This window comes from Neoarius graeffei, chromosome 1, assembly GCF_027579695.1.
Source record: "Neoarius graeffei isolate fNeoGra1 chromosome 1, fNeoGra1.pri, whole genome shotgun sequence".
NCBI lineage: Eukaryota > Metazoa > Chordata > Actinopteri > Siluriformes > Ariidae > Neoarius > Neoarius graeffei.
Window position 1 is genome coordinate 98,208,448 of NC_083569.1, and position 21,737 is coordinate 98,230,184.

The window sequence follows — 21,737 nt, forward strand, 5'->3', positions numbered from 1 at the left end:
CTGCATTTAACCCATCTGAACACACAGAGCGAGAGAGAGAGAGAGAGAGGTGCAGAATAAATAAATAAATAAATAAATAAATGTGTGGGTAAATTATATGGATCTGTGATGCCTGCATGTTTCAGCTTTTGGATGTAACATGATCTGTCGGTATAATCTCCATTTTTAATCAGCACAATGTTTTTTGTGTGTCGCCATCTTGGTGTGGTGCATTTCCATAGTTACGGTATGCTCATTAGTTAAAGCTCCTCACATTCAAAAAAAAAAAAATTCCTTACATTTGGCTGTTTCTGTACTGCTATACTGTTTATCTTGAGAGGGTGGAAAATGGTCCCAAAATGGAGGAAACCGACCCTCGGCACATCGAAATGATCATGTCATCTGCATCATATTGTTCTTGTGAGACAATGGAAAATTCCATCCATTATCTGTCACTGCTTATCCTGTGCAGGGTCATGGGCAAGCTGGAGCCTATCTCAGCTGACTGTGGGAGAGAGGTGGGGTACACCCTGGACAAGTCACCAGATCATTGCAGGGCTGACACACAGAGACAAACAACCATTCACACACACATTCACACCTACAGTCAATTTAGAGCCACCAATTAGCCTAACCTGCATGTCTTTGGACTGTGGGAGAAACCGGAGCACCTGGAGGAAACCCACGCAGACACGGGGAGAACATGCAAACTCCGCACAGAAAGGCCCCTGTTGGCCATTGGGGCTTGAACCTAGAACCTTTTTGCTGTAAGGCAACAGCGCTAACCACTACACCACTGTGCCGCCTTACAGAGGAAAATGCCATGCACTATAAAAAATTGTGAAAATTTCAGATGACTTTGCGGTCAGTACCTTTAAGTATATGTGAATTAACATGGGCTCAAATTATCTGATGTTTGCACCAGTGAACCTTTTCCCATGTATTCCTATGGGGAAAATAAATGCAATTCGGGGTGTTGTTATGTGGAAACTGTAATTCTAAACTTTCCCAAAAGTAAAAGGGTGATATTCCACTGGAGGATCTATGCTTCTGCCAAACTTTGTGGTTCTACATCAAACATTGTGACTTGTGTAGGCAATATAAACATTTAATATGAATAAAATAATACAGTAATATGATAAAGTGTTTTGTTCTTATATCACACCAACAACTATAGCCAACAATAACCATTTTTATGAATTAAAAGTACAGCACAGTGTACATTTTATCCATTTATAGTCACCGTTTATGTTGTGGAACATCCACAAAGCAAGTCATCAAGCTATTAGTAAGAACAGCTACAAATAATGGTTCCCATACCAGCCTCTCGTTTTTCCTCTCTTGAAGTTAATAAGACAAAAACACAGCTGGAACAAACAACAACCCAAAAAAAAATGCAAACCACAGCACCCTCGTAAAGTTCTGAAGACTTTCACATGTCCAAAATTTAAAGTTATAGCTTTACCACTGACTTTTGCAAAGCACTGGATGTGAAAGAACACTGAACAAAGAAACAGATTTGCACTTTCTGGAGTCCGTCGAGCTGAAATTCAACAGAAATGAACAGTTTAGATGACAGGAAATGGAGCATAGCATTAACATTAACATCGCTGCTTTCAGAATGGCTAGGTTGGGCAGGATTGATAAGTAATGTAAGCTAGCTGTTAATCATATTGTCTGAAAACCTTTAGAGGTCACATTAATATAGTAATAAGGAGAAGGCGTGAAATCTGTCAAATAGCCACATTCTATAATAAGCGTGAAAACAGCTTCAGTGTTGAAAATAATCGATTTATACGATTGCCTTGCTGTTACTGCTGATAGATTTACAGCTTTCATATGCTCGATTAGGATATATATATTTTGGGCATGAGGAACACTGACTGTAAGGTACCTTGAAGAATATATATGGACAAGAGTGTTTTACTGGGAAATACACCACTCATATTGTTCATACGAGCTCCATCTGGGGCATGGAGAACCAAAACCGTGATATAAATCTCTATATGTCACTCGTGAAGAAATTGATGAATTGTTGTGATAAATTTGGGGACTTTTTGTTTGTGAATGTCTCATCTCATCTCATTATCTCTAGCCGCTTTATCCTGTTCTACAGGGTCGCAGGCAAGCTGGAGCCTATCCCAGCTGACTACGGGCCAGGGCCGGTTCTGCCCTAATCTGGGCCCGGGTGCAACATCGCGCAACCCCCCTCCCCCCCAAAAAAAAAAAAAAAACACACACACCAGTCTAAATCAGGACAACCATCACATAACTATAACTATAAACATTTTACATCAACTATTTTAACTAAATGGGCTATAATAAATAAGCCTGCAGCCATGGCAGGCTGCCTTAAAAAGTAACCATTCAATGACACAACTGACAGCCTGCGCAGCCACGGCGGGCTGCCTTAAAAAGTAACCATCCCTGTGTCCTCGATTTCTTCTGTTTGTCTAGTAAGCCAAGAAGTATATACTCGTTTTGCATTTTCTGCCTCCTTTTTTGTATTTTCGACCCTGCGTTTATTTTCTTTCCTTTTCTGAAAACCCGATTTGTGTCCAGACATTTTGTTCTGCTACCAACGAACTAACTCGTCAGGTCTCGTCTCTCGAGCCCGCGATGATTCCCGTGGGAAGAGCAACAACTGATACATTTTTACAAACAACCAATAAACAGCCAATAGGGAGGTTGCAACGTTCAGGCTCTCCTTTGCTCAGAGACACTCAGTAATGCACTTATTCAGGAGCAGAGAGAACTCTTTATTTTTTATTTTATCTTATTTTTTGGGGCCCCTCTCCACACCAGTCCCGGGTGCAAATGCTACCGTTGCTACCCCTCCAGAACCAGCCCTGCTACGGGCGAAAGGCGGGGTACACCCTGGACAAGTCGCCAGGTCATCACAGGGCTGACACACAGACAACCATTCACACTCACATTCACGGTCAATTTAGAGTCACCAGTTAACCTAACCTGCATGTCTTTGGACTGTGGGGGAAAACGGAGCACCCGGAGGAAACCCACGCGGACACGGGGAGAACATGCAAACTCCGCACAGAAAGGCCCTCGCCGGCCACGGGGCTCGAACCCGGACCTTCTTGCTGTGAGGCGACAGCGCTAACCACTACACCACCATGCCGCCCCGACAATATTATTATTATTATTATTATTATTATACATACACATTCTCTTCATATCAGCATTCTCGAAGGCCAATGCTAACTTACCCACGACTCAGTGCTGTTAGCATAGGGTGACCAGATTTCCCGAGTCTAAAACCAGGGCACTTTGCACGTGACCGTGATACTCGTGCATGCACATGCGTTTTGATGTAAACATGCGTCGGCTCAAACCATGGCTCAGACAGGTGCTTTTACCATTTTGTAGAAGCTCACTTTTATCAACATTTCACAGAATAATCAAGTATTTTCTTGTTATCTACATGTACTTCTATCACAATTCAGTTAAAGTAAGAAAATCAGACAGCAGATGTGATGATAGGGAATAGGCCAATAGCCTAAATTTCAACTGATTTATTTCACCTTTGTGAAAACGCCAAGAAAATGCATTGCTTCTATATTAACATCAACATTTTATGCGATGAACTTTTTTTTTAAACAATAGGCTATGCATTGTAACAGGAACGAGCGCATGAGTCTAATCGTTGTCACCTCCGAACCTTTACCCAAAATGCCTCTGTTTAATCTTAACCAGTATCGGCTATTAACTATTTTGAAAACGTGAACCCTGAGTTGACAACAGCATCAAACAAGTCAAGACAATCTGTGATACAGATTAAAGACAGATGAAACCGATGAAAGACAACAGAAAATGTTTCAGAAACACTCCCACCCTAAAGAAGATGCCATTTTATTGCATATATTTACATGATGAGTGAATTCGCTCCCGTAGCGCTTTATTGCCCGAGAGCCTGCTGGGAAACTGCGAGCGAGTATCGTTGAAATTGGCCCGGGTAATGAGCAAGGCTTTGAGAGTAGGCACGGTCATGCGATTCCTCTCGTCAGTCCAGGTGTTGCTCATGAGTGAAAATATTCGCTCAACTGGAGCATTGGTGCCAGGTAGGCACATGGCAAACTGGCAAAGCTGGCTGACATTGCTGTAAGGAATCTCCCTACTCTTGAAGTGTGTGAACATCTCCGCCCAGCGCTCATCCGTTCGGCATTGTCGCTAGCGAAAAAAACCGTTATAATGCGGCCTCTATATTGCAACATTGTACAAATAGATACATTGTAAGGTTGACTGCGCACACATGCACATTGATGCTGAATTGCTAGAAGCTTTATTGACATCTCGTCAGCTATGTATGATTGCTGTAACCAGGACAGTTTGTTAGTGTTTGGTGTAAACCAGGACATTTCAGCGTCCCAACGGACCTTTGTCGGGACTGGGGACATGCAACTCAAAATCGGGACTGTCCCGGTCAAACCAGGACGTCTGGTCACGCTATGTTAGCACAGCAGTCCAGTTACCTTCCAGCTGGTGTAGCAGTAGTATTAGTGAAGGCCAACGCTAGCGCAGTCAAGCCGATTATTTTTATTATTTTTTTTTTCCCCTGTGTAATTTACTTAGTTACTTTTAAAATCAACATCAACAGCTACACAACGGAGCGACCTGGCAACCAAAATTCTCTCAAAATCTTCCGTATTTAACAAAGCAAACCTGGCGGCCATGTTTGTTTACAAATTGTCACAGTCGCTCACTCACTAGCGCGGAAGTTTTACGTCTCCGACATGTGATGTCATGTTGTCTTGATAACCAAGCAATATCATCAACCATATTCAACGCTCATTATCCATTAGATAGAGTGACATAATACACGGCAGCACTGTCGCCTCACAGCAAGAAGGTTCCGGGTTCAAAGCTTGCGGCTGACAGGGGCCTTTCTGTATGGAGTTTGTATGTTCTCCCTGTGTTTGTGTGGGTTTCCTCCGGGTGCTCCGGTTTCCCCCACAATTCAAAGACATGCAGATTGTACAATGGGGCCACTGTCATTGGCACAAGCTGTAGTGGTTTCCAAGCCATAATGTATGTACATATATAGATCTTGCTGTAGCAAAAAAGCTAATAAATAATTAAAAATAAAAACATGTAGGATAAGCGATATGTGAACAATATTGCATGTTATCAAATCAAATAAATGAAGCCCACTAGAAGGGAATAGAACACATGTTTTTATTCCATCGAAAAAGTGTCTTGTATGTATAATAGTTCATGATATTTCACTGATGGCGTCACTCCTGGTGTCCCGCTGACTAGAAGCGCTTTGTCAAAATGGTGACCCGGTTCAAAATTAAACTTATTTTGATTAATTTGTGGGGCAGCACAGTGGTGTACTGGTTAGAGCTGTTGCCTCACAGCAAGAAGGTCCTGGGTTCGAGCCCCGTTGCCGGCGAGGGCCTTTCTGTGTGGAGTTTGCATGTTCTCCCCGTGTCCGCGTGGGTTTCCTCCGGGTGCTCCGGTTTCCCCCACAGTCCAAAGACATGCAGGTTAGGTTAACTGGTGACTCTAAATTGACCGTAGGTGTGAATGGTTGTCTGTGTCTATGTGTCGGCTCTGTGATGACCTGGCGACTTGTCCAGGGTGTACCCCGCCTTTCGCCCATAGTCAGCTGGGATAGGCTCCAGCTTGCCTGTGACCCTGTAGAACAGGATAAAGCGGCTACAGATAATGAGATGAGATGATTAACTTGTGTATCTTTTGTGGATGTTGTTGACGGTGTAGTGGCTGGCTGCTTTATGTCCCGGGGCTCCCTCATGCCTGTGTTACCTTCTGGCTCTCTCCTTTTAGTCATGCTGTCATAGTTAGTTGCCGGAGTCCCTGCTTGTACTCGGTGCAATATGTATACTGCTCCTACTTATTCAAGTGACATTGGGCATACCTAACAACCTGTGTTTTCTTCCCCCCCCCCCCCCCCCCCAATCTGTCCCTCTGAGTTACATGGAGTCAACAGGAAATCTTTTGGTGGAGAGGGTGGAGACCTCGACTGGCTATCGTAGCCTGCAGGGAATCGGCCATCAGACATTCTGTCACATGTCCCAGACCCGGTGAAATGTAACTGAATTGTCTTGGCCAGCCCTAAGGGTCCCATCTGCATCTCATCATTGCTGAGGAGTGTGCTCCCTTCACCCAATCAAGCATCCAGCCAGAGCAGGTCATGATATATTTTTTACCATATTAACATGCCATTGTTGTGTGTTATGCCTGATGTAAAGACTCTCGTCTCTGCGAGCCTACCACACAGATTTAATACTTGTCATTTTTAGGGCATACCTAACAACCTGTGTTTTCTTTCTCTCCCCCCCCCCCAATCTGTCCCTCTGAGTTACATGTTGGTCCTGGGATTGAGATGCTGGCCTCTTCTGCCCCTCGGACCTGCTTGATCCATCCTGGTGCCCTGTGTCTGGTCGGAGTTTTATCTCACCGCTCCTGTGAAGGACGGCCCCATGAGGACAGTTGAGGGTTATACCTGGAGGATGCTCTGGACTCTTACAGTAATGCTTTTATGGCTGAGGACTACAGTTGTCTTGCTAACTTTAGGACTGCAGTTATCATGAACAGTTTTGCACTCAAGTTTCCATCAATGAAGAGTTTATAACATCAACGAAACTGTCCTCATGTTAAAACTGTTAATATTATAGTCAGGCTGTCTGTTGTTGCCCAAATGAGGATGGGTTCCCTTTTGAGTCTGGTTCCTCTCGAGGTTTCTTCCTCATGTCGTCTGAGGGAGTTTTTCCTTGCCACTGTCGCCACAGGCTTGCTCATTGGGGATAGATTAGGGATAAAATTAGCTCATGTTTTAAGTCGTTCAAATTCTGTAAAGCTGCTTTGCGACAATCTTTATTGTTAAAAGCGCTATACAAATAAACTTGACTTGACTTGACATATAATATAAAGAACATTACACGGTGAGGTGACGATATAAAGTTGATCTTCTCGTGTTGAAAAATATATCCATTCACCACTCAAAGATAAACTTCATATCACCGTGCAACCATGTAATAAGTTTGGACACACCTTCGAATTCTTTATTCTTAATAATTAAAAGATACTTCATTCATATCTTAAAATAACGATGGATGTCGTTTCTCTTTACTTAGTCAAGTGGTTCTTGACATAACATGTAGTATAGATTACTACACTTGTGGTGTGGACTAGGACTATTTTTTATTTTTATTCTTATTATTTACTCTTTGATGATGTCAAACGCATGAAGACGGTGAGAAACCCGTCCACTAATTAACTTTTGACGAGGCACCTGTTAATTGAAAAGCGTTCCAGGTGACTCCGTCATGAAGCTGGGTAAGATCATGCCAATACTGTGCAATGTGGCATCAAGGTAAATGTGGACACTTTGAAGAAAGTAAAGTATGAAACAGATTTTGGGGTGGGGTTTTTAGCACTTTCTTGTTTACCACATAATTCCGCATATGTTCCAGGTGGTAGTTTATAGTTTTGATGTCTTGTGTGTTCTACAATGTAGAAAATAGTCCAAATACAGAAACACCTATGAATGAGTAGGTGCACAAACTTTTGACTGGTACTGTCGATTGCATATGTTTGCTACATGGGTGTCAGTCCTGTTAGTCTCTCTCTCTCTCACACACTTCTCAGCACCGTCTCACTCCACCTCACCACATGTCTCATCACTTCTCGTTTTAAATAGACTCACACTTTACCCTGAGAGCGCTGCATGTCACCGTGTTTCCTGTTTCCGTACCTCTGCGTTTCTGTGTGATGTTTTCTCGTGATGTCCTCACCTACTGGGATCAGCTCTGATTTTTCTTTTATTCATAGCGAGCCAGCTATTTACTCCTCAAAATCAACAACAGACTCGAAGGATTAATGCTGGTGTTTTTTAAAACCCTATGAATCTTTTTTCCCTGTTCATCAGTACAGTATCCAGAAGTCAAACTGTAATTAAATAAATTAATTAAAAGAAAAAAACAACCCTGAATTTAAAAATACATTTTTTTTTCCTTTTTCCACTTCATTACAGTCAGGACCAAACAATCTGTTCATTAATTCAGTTAATTATTCTGTTTTTTAAATCAAATAATATTTCTGCTTGTGTACATGCTTAAACATACCTTTTAAGATGTATTAGGAATAAAAAAAAGACAAAATTACATCATTATTGTTGAATAAAAGTAAAGGTTTGTTCTTATTGAATAAAACAGGAGATAATACACAACACAACACACAGAGTGTTACAGCGCCCTCCACAATTATTGGCACCCCTGGTTAAGATATGTTCTTAGGCTTCTAATAAATTCATTTTTTTAAATAATCTAGGACAACAATGCAAAAAAAAAAAGAGAAAAATCCAACCTTTAATTCAAGTGCATTTATTCAGTGGGAAAAAAAAATCCCACATTAAGAAATCGTGTGTGCTACAATTATTGGCACCCCTGATGTTAATACTTTGTACAACTCCCTTTTGCCAACAAGACAGCACTTAATCTTCTCCTATAACATTTCACAAGATGGGAGAATACAGAGAGAGGGATCTTCAACCATTCCTCTTTGCACAATCTCTCTAAATCGTCCTGGGTCCTCTCCTATGCACTCTCCTCTTCAGCTCACCCCACAGGTTTTCAATTGGGTTGAGGTCTGGGGACTGAGATGGCCATGGGAGGAGCTTGATTTTGTGTCTGGAGAACGATTTGGCCACATGTTTAGGGTCATTATCTTGCCGAAAGACCCAGTGACGACCCATCTTCAGCTTTCGGGCAGAGGCCACCAGATTTTGATTTAAAATGTCCTGGTATTTCAAAGAGTTCATGATGCCATGCACCCTAACAAGGTTCCCGGGGCCTTTGGAAGAGAAACAGGCCCACAGCATCACCGATCCTCCCCCATACTTCACAGTGGGCATGAGGTGCTTTTCCACATACTCATCTTTTGTGATGTATTAGAGTGGTTGTTGCCAAAAAGCTCTATCTTGGTCTCATCTGACCAAAGCACACGGTCCCAGTTGAAGTCCCAGTACCACTTAGCGAACTCCAGATGTTTACGTTTATGCTTGTAAGTGAGAAAAGGCTTTTTCCGTGCGTGCCTCCCAAACAGCTTGTTGGCATGTAGATAGCGCCTGATGGTTGTTATGGAGACTTTGTGACCCCAAGATGCTACTCTTTGATGCAATTCTCTAACAGTGAGCTTTGGAGAACTTTTTACTTCTCTTACCATCCTCCTCACTGTGTGTGGTGGCAAGATAAACTTGCATCCTCATCCAGGCTTGTTTGCCACTGTTCCAGTTGTTTTAAACTTCTTGATGATTCCTCTGACTGTAGATATGGGCAGGTGTAGGTGAGTGGGTATTTTCTTGTAGCCGTTGCCTGACTTATGAAGGTCGACACACATCTGCCTTACTTGAATGGTGTGTTCTCTTGTCTTTCCCATGTTGAAGAGTGGATAAGAGAAATAGGCCTCTGTGTCACATCATATTTATACCCCAGGGAAACAGGATGTGATGGATTACTAATTAAAGGTTCCTAGATACTCTAATCAACTTTATAAACTACAGTAGAAATATGTCTGTGAAGATTCTCAGTCATCCAGGTCATAGTAAACTGTGGGTGGTAAAAGAGAGCAACTGGACTTGCTTGAAGATTCTTGAAGACGTTTCACCTCTCGTCCGAAAGGCTTCTTCAGTCCTGTCTGACTGGTAGGGAGCATCAGGTATTTCAGGATAAATACCCGATGCTCCCTACCAGTCAGACAGAACTGAAGAAGCCTTTCAGATGAGAGGTGAAACGTCTTCAAGAAACTTCAAGCAAGTCCAGTTGCTCTCTTTTACCACCCACAGCTTACAGTAGAAATGACAGAAATGCTTCAATTACATTTATTTTCTAGGAATTGTTATGGGTGCCAATAATTGTGGAACAGGTGATTTTATGAAAAATAAGTATTTCTTAGTCAGGGATTTTTTTTATAATTTTTTTAAATTCACTTGTGTTAAGGGTTACATTTTTCTACAATTTTCAGTGTGAGATTATGCTTCTGCAATAAAAATTGAATTTATTTTAAGGCTTTTAACACATCTTAACCAGGGGTGCCAATAATTGTGGAGGGCACTGTATTTATTAAGAAATGACCATAATTACTATTAAATAAAGACAATATTCATTATTAAATATATAAAGAATTAAAAAACGTGAGAAATGCCTATTTAATCAGAACACTCTGGATCTCATCTAATCGCAAAATCGTACTGTTCTGATTAGACTCTTGAGGCTCGCCTGTATTTATGTTTCACAATAACATTGTCTTGAAGTTATTTATCTGTTGGCTTGATGGTTTCATCCTCCAAATGCCTGCCTTTAACAAAGCACTTGTTTACAGTTGCATTAGGATCCGAGAGCAAGCAGTTAATACCATTTACTTTTACTTATCTCCAACCCCAAATCAGAAAAAGTTAGGACGGTGTGTTAAAATTGAAATTAAAGGTGACCTGTATTGCACTCAAGGCAATACAACAGCACGTTATTTGATGTTCTATCTCATGAAGTACAACCCCGATTCCAAAAAAGTTGGGACAAAGTACAAATTGTAAATAAAAACGCAATGCAATGATGTGGAAGTTTCAAAATTCCATATTTTATTCAGAAGAGAACATAGATGACATATCAAATGTTTAAACTGAGAAAATGTATCATTTAAAGAGAAAAATTAGGTGATTTTAAATTTCATGACAACAACACATCTCAAAAAAGTTGGGGCAAGGCCATGTTTACCACTGTGAGACATCCCCTTTTCTCTTTACAACAGTCTGTAAACGTCTGGGGACTGAGGAGACAAGTTGCTCAAGTTTAGGGATAGGAATGTTAACCCATTCTTGTCTAATGTAGGATTCTAGTTGCTCAACTGTCTTAGGTCTTTTTTGTCATATCTTCCGTTTTATGATGCGCCAAATGTTTTCTATGGGTGAAAGATCTGGACTGCAGGCTGGCCAGTTCAGTACCCGGACCCTTCTTCTATGCAGCCATGATGCTGTAATTGATGCAGTATGTGGTTTGGCATCGTCATGTTGGAAAATTCAAGGTCTTCCCTGAAAGAGACATCGTCTGGATGGGAGCATATGTTGCTCTAGAACCTGGATATACCTTTCAGCATTGATGGTGTCTTTCCAGATGTGTAAGCTGCCCATGCCACACGCACTAATGCAACCCCATACCATCAGAGATGCAGGCTTCTGAACTGAGTGCTGATGACAACTTGGGTCGTCCTTCTCCTCTTTAGTCCGAATGACACGGCGTCCCTGATTTCCATAAAGAACTTCAAATTTTGATTCGTCTGACCACAGAACAGTTTTCCACTTTGCCACAGTCCATTTTAAATGAGCCTTGGCCCAGACAACACGTCTGCGCTTCTGGATCACGTTTAGATACGGCTTCTTCTTTGAACTATAGAGTTTTAGCTGGCAACGGCGGATGGCACGGTGAATTGTGTTCACAGATAATGTTCTCTGGAAATATTCCTGAGCCCATTTTGTGATTTCCAATACAGAAGCATGCCTGTATGTGATGCAGTGCCATCTAAGGGCCCGAAGATCACGGGCACCCAGTATGGTTTTCCGGCCTTGACCCTTACGCACAGAGATTCTTCCAGATTCTCTGAATCTTTTGATGATATTATGCACTGTAGATGATGATATGTTCAAACTCTTTGCAATTTTACACTGTCGAACTCCTTTCTGATATTGCTCCACTATTTGTCGGTGCAGAATTAGGGGGATTGGTGATCCTCTTCCCATCTTTACTTCTGAGAGCCGCTGCCACTCCAAGAATTTACCACTTTTGCATTGTCTTGTTGAAAGCTCCCTGGAAAATATGTCTTCTTGAAGGCACCATGTGTTGCTCCAAAATCTCAGTGTACCTTTCTGCATTAATCCTCCATCACAGAAGTGACATTTACTTTTTCCAAGGGCACTGACACAACCTCATACCGTGACACACCCTGGCTTTTGGACTTGGTCCTGGTAACAGTCTGGATGGTGTCTATTTCTTACACATGGTGTCCATTTCTTACAAAAACGACCTGTAATACTGATTCATGTGAACACAATACACGTTTCTACTGTGTGATGGTCCATCTCAGACACCTCTGAACCCAGAGAAGTCAACGACACTACGGGACACACTTAACATAAGGCTTCCTTTTTCCTCAATGTACTTTTCTGCATTAATGCTCCATCACAGAAGTGTAAGTTACCTTTGCCAAGAGCACTGACACAACCCCATACCGTGACAGACCCTGGCTTTTGGACTTGTTCCTGGTAACAGTCTGGATGGTTCTTTTCATCTTTGGTCCAGAGCACACGGTGTCCATTTCTTCCCAAAACAACCTGGAATAATGATTCATCTGAACACAGTACATGTTTCCACTGTGTGATGATCCACCTCAGATGCCTCCGAACCCAGAGAACTCAACGACACTACTGGACACATTTAACATAAGGCTTTCTTTTTGCACAGTAAAGTTTTAACTGCCATTTGTGGATGTAACTCTGTATTGTAATGCTTGACAAATGAATGACAATTCTTGATGCAGTGCTGTCTGAGGGATCAGAGATCACGGGGGTTCAGATTAGGCTTGAGCCCTTTACCTTTACACACTGAAATTTCTCCAGATTCCTAGAATCGTTTTATGATATTATGCACTCTAGAGGGTGAAATATCCAAATCCCTTCATATCTTTCTATGCAGAACATTGTTTTTAAACATTTCAATATTTTTCTCGTGCATTCGTTGACAAACTGGAGATCCTCGGCTCATATTTGCTCCTCAAACACTAGGCCTTTCCTAGATATTGATTTTGTACCAAATCATGATTATAATCACCTGTTGGCATCCGTAGCTTCAAATCACATCATTGTTTAATTGTTTTACCACATTACTAGCCCTAAATTGCCCCCGTCCCAACTTTTTTGGGAATGTGTTACAGGCCTGAAACCCAGGAATGGATGTACATTAACAAATGAAACGAAGTTGACCAACAAAACATGAAATATTTTGGTTTCATTCTGTCTGCAATGAAATACAAATCAAAATAAATGTAGAAATCACTGCTTCCTTATTTGGCAGTGATGGTGATTACGCACAGAATAAAACACTTGGAAGGGCGTGTGCTGTTATTTTTATTGGAAAATAGCTAATATTTAGGAGTAGTGTGATGCAGTGCGACACCAACCAGGGTCACTGTTAACACCTCAAAGTTCATTTTTGTTATTAAAGAATGCTTGATCATACTTGTAATTCATTCATTTGTCGGAACATATAATGTTGTGGAACGTCCATGAAAGAACTGGGTTCCTGTTATCATGTACTGTATGTTATAGCAGATGTAAACAGACTTTTGCTCAATAGCCTTTCTTGAAGTTAATAATAATAATAATAATAATAATAATAATAATAATAATAATGGTGGTCAGTGCCACCATGGTACGCACCAGAGAAACCAAAACCTGAGTATTGTTCAGCCGACGTGGAAGCGTATTGGGACATTCCAACTTTTGGTGAACATCAGGAGTTGCCAGTGAACAGGATAGATGCAAAGATCGTGAATCATGCAACGAAGTCAGTCATCACCCTAGAGATGAGCTGCCCATGGATCGAGAACAGGATAAGGAAAGATGAAGAAAAGACCCTGAAGTATGGACTGTTGCATTGGGAGTTAAAGGAAAGGTATCCAGGATATGATGTCCAACAATATAACATCATAATGGATGTGTTAGGAGGATGGTCAATAGATATGGAGGACTTTGAGAGCTACTGGGAGCGAAGACAAAGGTTCTACTAAGGAATATGCAGAAGTCTATAATATCTAGCACACTGAACATTGCTAGGAGGTTTAAGTTCATGTCATAAGCCATTCAATTGAGATAAGCATGAATTCGCAATCATAAGCATAGTACATAGGGAGTTAAAGATAATGGTTTGCATTATTTTGTTGTTAGTGTTTTTAAGCTTTTTTTTGAGACACAATTTAGCCTTTTTTGAAGATTCATGGTAAATATAGTAGTTTAACTTTAGATTTTGATATTTTGGATTGTAAATTTGATATAGTCCAATAGGTTACGCTGGTCGCCCTATTGGAGGCTTTTTGTGTGCATTCTGAAGTTGAATAAACTGCATAATAATAATAATAATAATAATAATAATAATAATAATAATAATAATAAACAGCTTAAAGGAGAACTGAAGTCATTTTTAAACTTTATTTATTTCTTAATTAACATGTTATTCAATTATGTTTTCGGTTTTAGTAACCTTATATCGTGACTCGTATTGGCAACTAATTGCAATTAAATATTATACTTATCGGCCTATTCGGTTTTTAGCCATGTTGAATTTAGTTTGCTTGGTCCACGGCAGGCGTCGCTTATCAGCGCGATCTTCACGAGACTTGTGCAAGACTTTGAAACGTGAAGTGTCAGCCAGGTGTCAGCGCCACCATTTTGAAAACTGTTTTCCAAATGAAGTATTGCACAAAAACGAGTTTAAATGACGATTACTGCCTACTTTTTTCAAACTTTCCTGATTGCTATCAAAACAAACAAAACTTCTGGCTTGATTACGTCAGCATTCGAAAGAGGGCGCACACGTCTTTTGACAACGTTGGCAGATGTTGGTCACTTTGATTTCCGCTGTATGTTTTACTTCCGTCCTACGATGTCTCGCACAGGTCTCAACGGATCTCGTTTACAGCCGTTGCTTTGACATATGGACTGATATATTACAGAGCATATTTCAAACACTCATAACTTGCTATAGCAGCAACAAAATAGCGATCAAAAATGCATTCCGATATTTAATAAAATGAGATAAATAGAATTTTGATAATAAAAAAATTGCCTTCAGTTCTCCTTTAATTGCATAATCTCCTCCATCATGAAGACTTTAATATGGTGGAAAACATACAGGTGCACAATTATTTACTACACAATTTGGAAAAATGAACAAATACGATAATAGATGAATATATTGTTGAATAATCTGGTAAAATTTGTTTGACAACCAATGAAACAAAAACAGTTCACCTAATGACTGATTAGATATGGCACTCATCTGGATGTGTGTTCGGATGTTAGTTAAAGCTACTTAGTAAAACACTAAGGCTGATCCAACAACATGAATTGTGATGCACTAAAAAAAAAAATCATTCTCAAATCAATGTATTTAAATTAAGGGTAGAATTTATGTAACTTTAGAAACATATGTAAGTTCAATAAAAACAGTAGGTTTAATGTTCAATAAGATGTACAGTCCTGTGCAAAAGTCTTAGGCACATGTAAAGAAATGGCTTAAAATAATAAAATGAAGTGTTTCAACTTTAAAAAATACTATAAATAGTAATCAGTAAGCCATAATAGATGAAACAAAGTCAATATTTGGTGTGAGACGATGCTTTGCTTTAAAAAAAAATAGTCGTCTCAGGTCCACTGAGTGCAGTTTTATAAGGAAATGAGCTGTAGGTTTTACTGAGCATCTTACAGAACCAGCCACGGTTCTTCTGGACGCTTTTGCTGTGTCCAAAACCACTCACTCGTTCACTACTCCCTACTCACTATCAAGGGAATTCTATATAGAGGACTGTATAATGAGTTCATTGGTAAAATGAAAAAACAAAAAATGCTTTCGGACACTATTCATCTGCACCGTTATTTACGTCATTACTGTCGCACAATTAAAACGTGTCAGATCAGTTGGCTGGTAGGTTTTCAAAATAATAAACACATGCATGCATTTTTGTGATAAATCCACATTATACCAAGTGTATTTCCCACATTAATAAATGCAAAGTACTTTGTGTCTGCTGCATCTTTCAGTTCTTTGAAATCAAGGCTGAATACTTTCTTCTTTGCCGCTGCCTTAAATCAATTAAATCAGATTTGAGGCTTTGGCTTAATTCCTTGCTCTAAACTGTAACTTTTGTCCTTGTATTGTATCTGTATTATTCTATTTTAGCTTATTTTCTATTCTCTTACTATTTTTAATTGTACTCGAATGTCCGTTTATAATGTGTTTCTTCCTCCGTCCATTAATTCCTCTTTATATCAAAAGCAAAATCAACAACACATACGTTTTACCAGTCGTCCTTTATGGACTAGAATGTGTAAATGACATCAAACCTATGTAGAACAAGATCAACTGTGAGCTACTGCTCACGTACGTATCCCCTCGATCTCGCTTATTCCTTCGAATGCAAGCAATCGAAGGAATCTTGACTTCAATAAATAATTAACCCTGAAACAAGTAATTAAAGAGCAGTGTCTCTCCCCAGGGATTTCAAATAGGATACTGGTAAACTGTCATTTTGAAATAGGATTTTACTTCTTGAAATAGCATCAAAATCTATGCCATAGGCTTCGTAAAACCCTAAGTTGAAGCTTGGTACCAAATATCAAGCAGTTGTGATTTGTAGTTGCTGAGAAAAATGTTATGAAAATTTTGTAAATCCACGCTATATGTTTCGTAAATACATTCAGTCGGTAAACAGGAAGTCAATGTGTGACAGATCTGAAAATGGTATGCATGGTATAGAACCCCAAGCTGAAGCTTGGTACCAAATATCAAGCAATTGTGATTTGTAGTTGCTGAGAAATATGTTACGAAATTTTGTAAATCCATGCTATATGTTTTGTAAATACATTCAGTCGGTAAACAGGAAGTCGATGTGTAACAGATCTGAAAATGGTATACACAGTATAGAACCCTAAGCTGGAGCTCAGTACCAAATATCAAGCAGTTGTGATTTGTAGTTGCTGAGAAAAATGTTATGAAAATTTTGTAAATCTAACCTATATGTTTCGTAAATACATTGTCAGTAAACAGGAAGTCAATGTGCGACAGACCTGAAAACAGTATACACAGTATAGAACCCCAAGCTGAAGCTTAGTACCAATTACCAAGTGGCTATAATTTGTGGTTGCGGAGAAAAAGGGTGTTTCGGGCAGACAGAGATATGGACAGAGGTAAACCAGTATACTTCCCTTCCTTTGGAGTGGGGGTATAAAAATAGAGACCTTTCAAAAGCATATTTTGAGGTTTATGACAAACCACAAGTTAACAGACCACATCAAAATTGAGGATCTTCTTGAAGCTACTAAAAAGACCCCCATAATGAATGTAATCAAGATCAAAACCCTCAAACTCTTTGGCCATGCAAAACAGGTAGAATGAGGACTTGCTAAGATCTGTGTCGAAGGTATGATGGAAGGCAAATGGAACAGAGGAAGATCGAGAAAGCGTTGGTGAGACAATAATACCAATGGTCCGCTATTAATAGCAATGACCTTAACAAAGCTATACATAATAGGAAACTTTGGAAGGTGATTTCTCATATGAGTGCACAATCTGCCATGGGCGGAGACAGTGTGAGATGATGATCCTCCAACTATTCACCCCAACACACTACAATATTATTGACATTTTCTTGCCATAACTTATAAATTTGTCTCGAGCCCAATATCATGTTCCCCAAGTGGAGTATCATTCTCCTCAGGGTGCTCCTGTCAGGACTTGGCCCAACAGTTGCTGGAAGTCTGTCTTATTCATCATCCATCCATCCATTACCTGTAGCCGCTTATCCTGTTCCACAAGGTCGCAGGCAAGCTGGAGCCTATCCCAGCTGACTATGGGCGAGAGGTGGGGTACACCCTGGACAAGTCACCAGGTTATTCTTCTCCATCATTATTCTTCTAATTTGTTGTGCATCTATTCTCAGAAGATTTTCAAACTTTGTCCATCTAGAAGATTGCACGTCAAATAGAAGTTGTTTTTGGAGTTCAGTATTGTCCATTTGTGTGCCACGTACTTTTGTCGTTCTTCAAAACAGAATAGCTTTATGGGCTGGGTCTTAGTTTTCTCTCACAAGTCCTCATTAGACAGTTTAAAGCTCCAATCCAATTCCCCATTGAGACCATCATATTCTGGATCATTACTTTTAGGGGACCTTTTCCTTTTGTAGCCTCCCTTTATCATCTTTATATGAAATCAGCACAACCACAATGCATGATGATAGACAGTATATTGCTTGGTTATGCTTGTGTCACACATTGGTGTTTCAGCCTTGCGCATCTCCGACGTATCAGGATACATGGCAGTAAGGAAGGAACATCACAGCATTGCCAGCTTACGTAGCTAATACTCTAGTATGTGTAACACGATCTCCTTGTATGCCAGGGTGTAGTGTATTTTTAAGTCCGCACTTAAAAATACATAGTGCATACGTAGCAGCTTCGATGCGTCACACATATGTAACGTGTACGCCATAAAAACGAAAGCTACGCAGCAATGGTGCAGAGGTGGAACGTTGCTCGAACACCTATTATGCCATGCGAACACTTTAGTTGACATGTGTCTGATGAAGGTGGCTCCGGGGCTGGCTGGGTGGATATGGCTGATGTCTTCTCTCTTCCCTTGCACTTCTTGGGTCCTGATTTCTTTGCTGGCACGATGCTTTCTTGACTGTGATGAATGACAATGAATGCAGAGTGGGGCCCCCTTTTATACCCACCTGTGAACGTCGCAGAACGAAACACCACACCAAAGAAACGGTTATGCCACGCATGGGCGATTGCTCTAAGACAACGAGGGAGGCTCAGCCTCCTCTAAAAATGACGAACATCGTGTAGGATGAATTGCGCTGGGCTTATGTTATAGCCGACCTTATAACATTGCTATTTCAGATCCAGAATCATAGAAATATATGTGCTCAACCCACTACAGTGTGAAATCATTCCGTTATAACGTTCCCCAGTTCGCCTAATGTGTGCGTGAGTTTTTCCCCCTCGTGACAGTGCGATGCAGCCCAGCCTCAGTGCACTTCGATGGCATTGGGAGCTATGCGCTTTTCAATCTCAAAATGCAAGATGATTATTGGACAAATACTGCGAAAACGCCCGCCCACGGAGTCCCACGTACTCCCAGCCTCAATGCACTTCAGTGGCATTTGGGAGCTATGCGCTTTTCAATCTCAAAATGCAAGACGGTTGTTGGACAAATACTGCGAAAACGCCCGCCCACGGACTCCCAGCCTCACATGGGAGGGACATGGCAAAGCTTTCCGCGAGGAGACTGGTGATTGGTGAAAGCGGCCGGATATTTTCTTTGATTGACAGCTCATTTCAACTATAGACAGGCAGCAGTGAATTTCAGTTCAGTCCCATGCGGAATCGCAAGTGCTGTGGTGTATTGTAAGAGATCAGCTTACATTTCAATTTCATTCATTACATACGGTTTCTACCAGCTTTTTTAGTTTGTATATATTTTCATTGTAAATAAAGTGTAAATATAGTGTTGTCAAGTTTGCTATCTTAGTTCCAGAAATTTCGTTTATTTGAGTGACTGAACTTGAACTTGAGGGGGCTAGTCAGCTAGCAAGAAAGCTGTGCACGGATGCCAAGCATTGCTGATTTAATTTTGGTGAAGCCATTTGCCAGTCTTCCTTTCGAGGAAAAAATTAAAATTAAAGAGCAGGGTAGACCAACGCCTCAAATTGACTTGGTGAAAAAGGTAGGGAATAATACTCGTTCCTTTCAGCTCTCCTGGTACGAGAAAGTGAATTGGCTAACAGCAAGTGACCCACATCAACAACAGTAAATAGGCTACTTTAGTAATATGTCATGGATGGACCAAAAATATAGAATCTATTTAAAATGTTTATGCTGAGTATATTATATTGGAATATATATTTTTCTGGATATGAATTAAACACAGCTACAATTTTGAAAACATTTTTAAACAAAAACACAGCCGAGAACATTTCACACTACAGACCTGGATTAAAAGTGAAGGGTTATCAAAATTGTCAATAAAACATTTCTCAGTCAAAATAAGTAAAATATAGGGAAAGTGTCATTGAATGAAATGTGTGGCACCCAGCTCTACTGCTGAGGTTCCTGACAAAGAGCTGCTTTCAGTAATGATCAATTTTTAAACAACATGCCACAATTTTAAAATATAAAATGTTAAAATATACACCCCCCCCCAACACCACCATCATGTATATTGGACAGTAGGCTAATGGGCCAAAAGAACCTGTTATTTCACAGTTTGTGACGCTGCCAACAATCAGCCAGATCAGAGGCAAGAGTATGGGCAAAATTGATGATTTTTCTTTTAAAATCTGGAAATATCGTAACCGACCAGCCTCCCCTGTTTGAAAGACTACCAGCCGCCACTGATGCCACGGTAATGCATCAAATGCCACGCATAGGCCTCAGTATGCCATAACTTTATGTCCCTTGAACCCCATACAAACCCCAGATACACCACAGTAATGCCACACATACACCGTGTACGTCACAGGACTTTAATTTTGGACAAAATACGTCTCGTTTTTTGGTGTTTGACCCACACGCCACTTACATGGCAAGATACAAGACAGTGTGACACAAGCATTAGTGACCATCAGTTGTACACTATTTTTCATGGTGCACTGTGGGATACTAGGAGTCCACTATATAGGGTACAATAATTCTCACTATACATTTGGACAGTACTACAAAATGGCGAACTCACTACAGTGGTGCTTGAAAGTTTGTGAATGCTTTAGAATTTTCTATATTTCTGCATAAATATGGCCTAAAACATCATCAGATTTTCACGCAAGTCCTAAAAGTAGATAAAGAGAACCCAGTTAAACAAATGAGACAAAAATATTATACTTGGTCATTTATTTATTGAGGAAAATGATCCAATATTGCATATCTGTGAGTGGTAAAAGTATGTGAACCTTTGCTTTCAGTATCTGGTGTGACCCCCTTGTGCAGCAATAACTGCAACTAAACGTTTGCGGTAACTGTTGATCAGTCCTGCACACTGGCTTGGAGGAATTTTAGTCCATTCCTCCGTACAGAACAGCTTCAACTCTGGGATGTTGGTGGGTTTCCTCACATGAACTGCTCGCTTCAGGTCCTTCCACAACATTTCGATTGGATTAAGGTCAGGACTTTGACTTGGCCATTCCAGAACATTAACTTTATTTTTCTTTAACCATTCTCTGGTAGAACAACTTGTGTGTTTAGCAGGGGTGGGCAATTATTTTTTCCATGGGGCCACATGAGAAACAGAAAATTTTGTGGAGGGCCGGACCAAAAGGCTGAACTAAATTCTGCATAATATTAATTGTATTTCTTTATATAAAGCAGTAAATAACATTGTTTTTACAAGCTGCTAAGACTGGTAAGAGTATGGAAAAAACAAGGTTGCCTTACAAAAAATTTAATTTATTCAATCAAATTTCCCAAAACAATGGTTAACAAAATGTGAACGTTTGTACCATTTTTTTCAGTCACATTCACCCCAAAACACAATAAAGACATCACAATATTGTCTTTCTGCTCCAAATATCAAGCAAGATACATCATATTATAATAATGATGCCCACATTTGTAGTCTAATCACCTCATTTGGTGTTTTTCAGTTTTTTATTTGTTCAGTGAGAGAAATCTAGTCTCTGTTGGGCTTTAACGAGTGCATCAAAATCAGGTTGAATGTCTGAGGTGGAGATGCGAAGCACAGCTGACATGATCATCGGTGAAAGAGGATCTATACCTGGATTTGTTAAACTTCATTACTGAAAATGTTTGTTCACATAAACATACTTAGCAGTCCGTGTTTTGTTGAAAGCCCTGCATTCAGCATCTACCTTTCTTCTTTTTGTGGACATTTTGGGGGCTAAAGTCTTCTTGTGACCTGTTCGCAACAACGTTGATTCGGTGTAGGTATCAGATCTGC

General features: G+C 40.3%; 1 protein-coding gene across 3 annotated transcripts in view; it reads right to left on the reverse strand.

Annotated features, from left to right (window-relative positions):
• Positions 1-21,737, reverse strand: part of LOC132875318 (adhesion G protein-coupled receptor L2-like) — a 407,634-nt gene that overhangs the window by 55,539 nt on the left and 330,358 nt on the right. The window contains exon 20 of one of the 3 annotated variants that reach the window (XM_060912464.1): positions 1,452-1,522. The exons of the other annotated variants lie outside the window; for them this stretch is intronic. Within the exon in view, the coding sequence (XP_060768447.1) occupies positions 1,452-1,522 (71 nt within the window). The remainder of the gene's footprint in view (positions 1-1,451; positions 1,523-21,737) is intronic. 3 annotated transcript variants of the gene reach the window in all.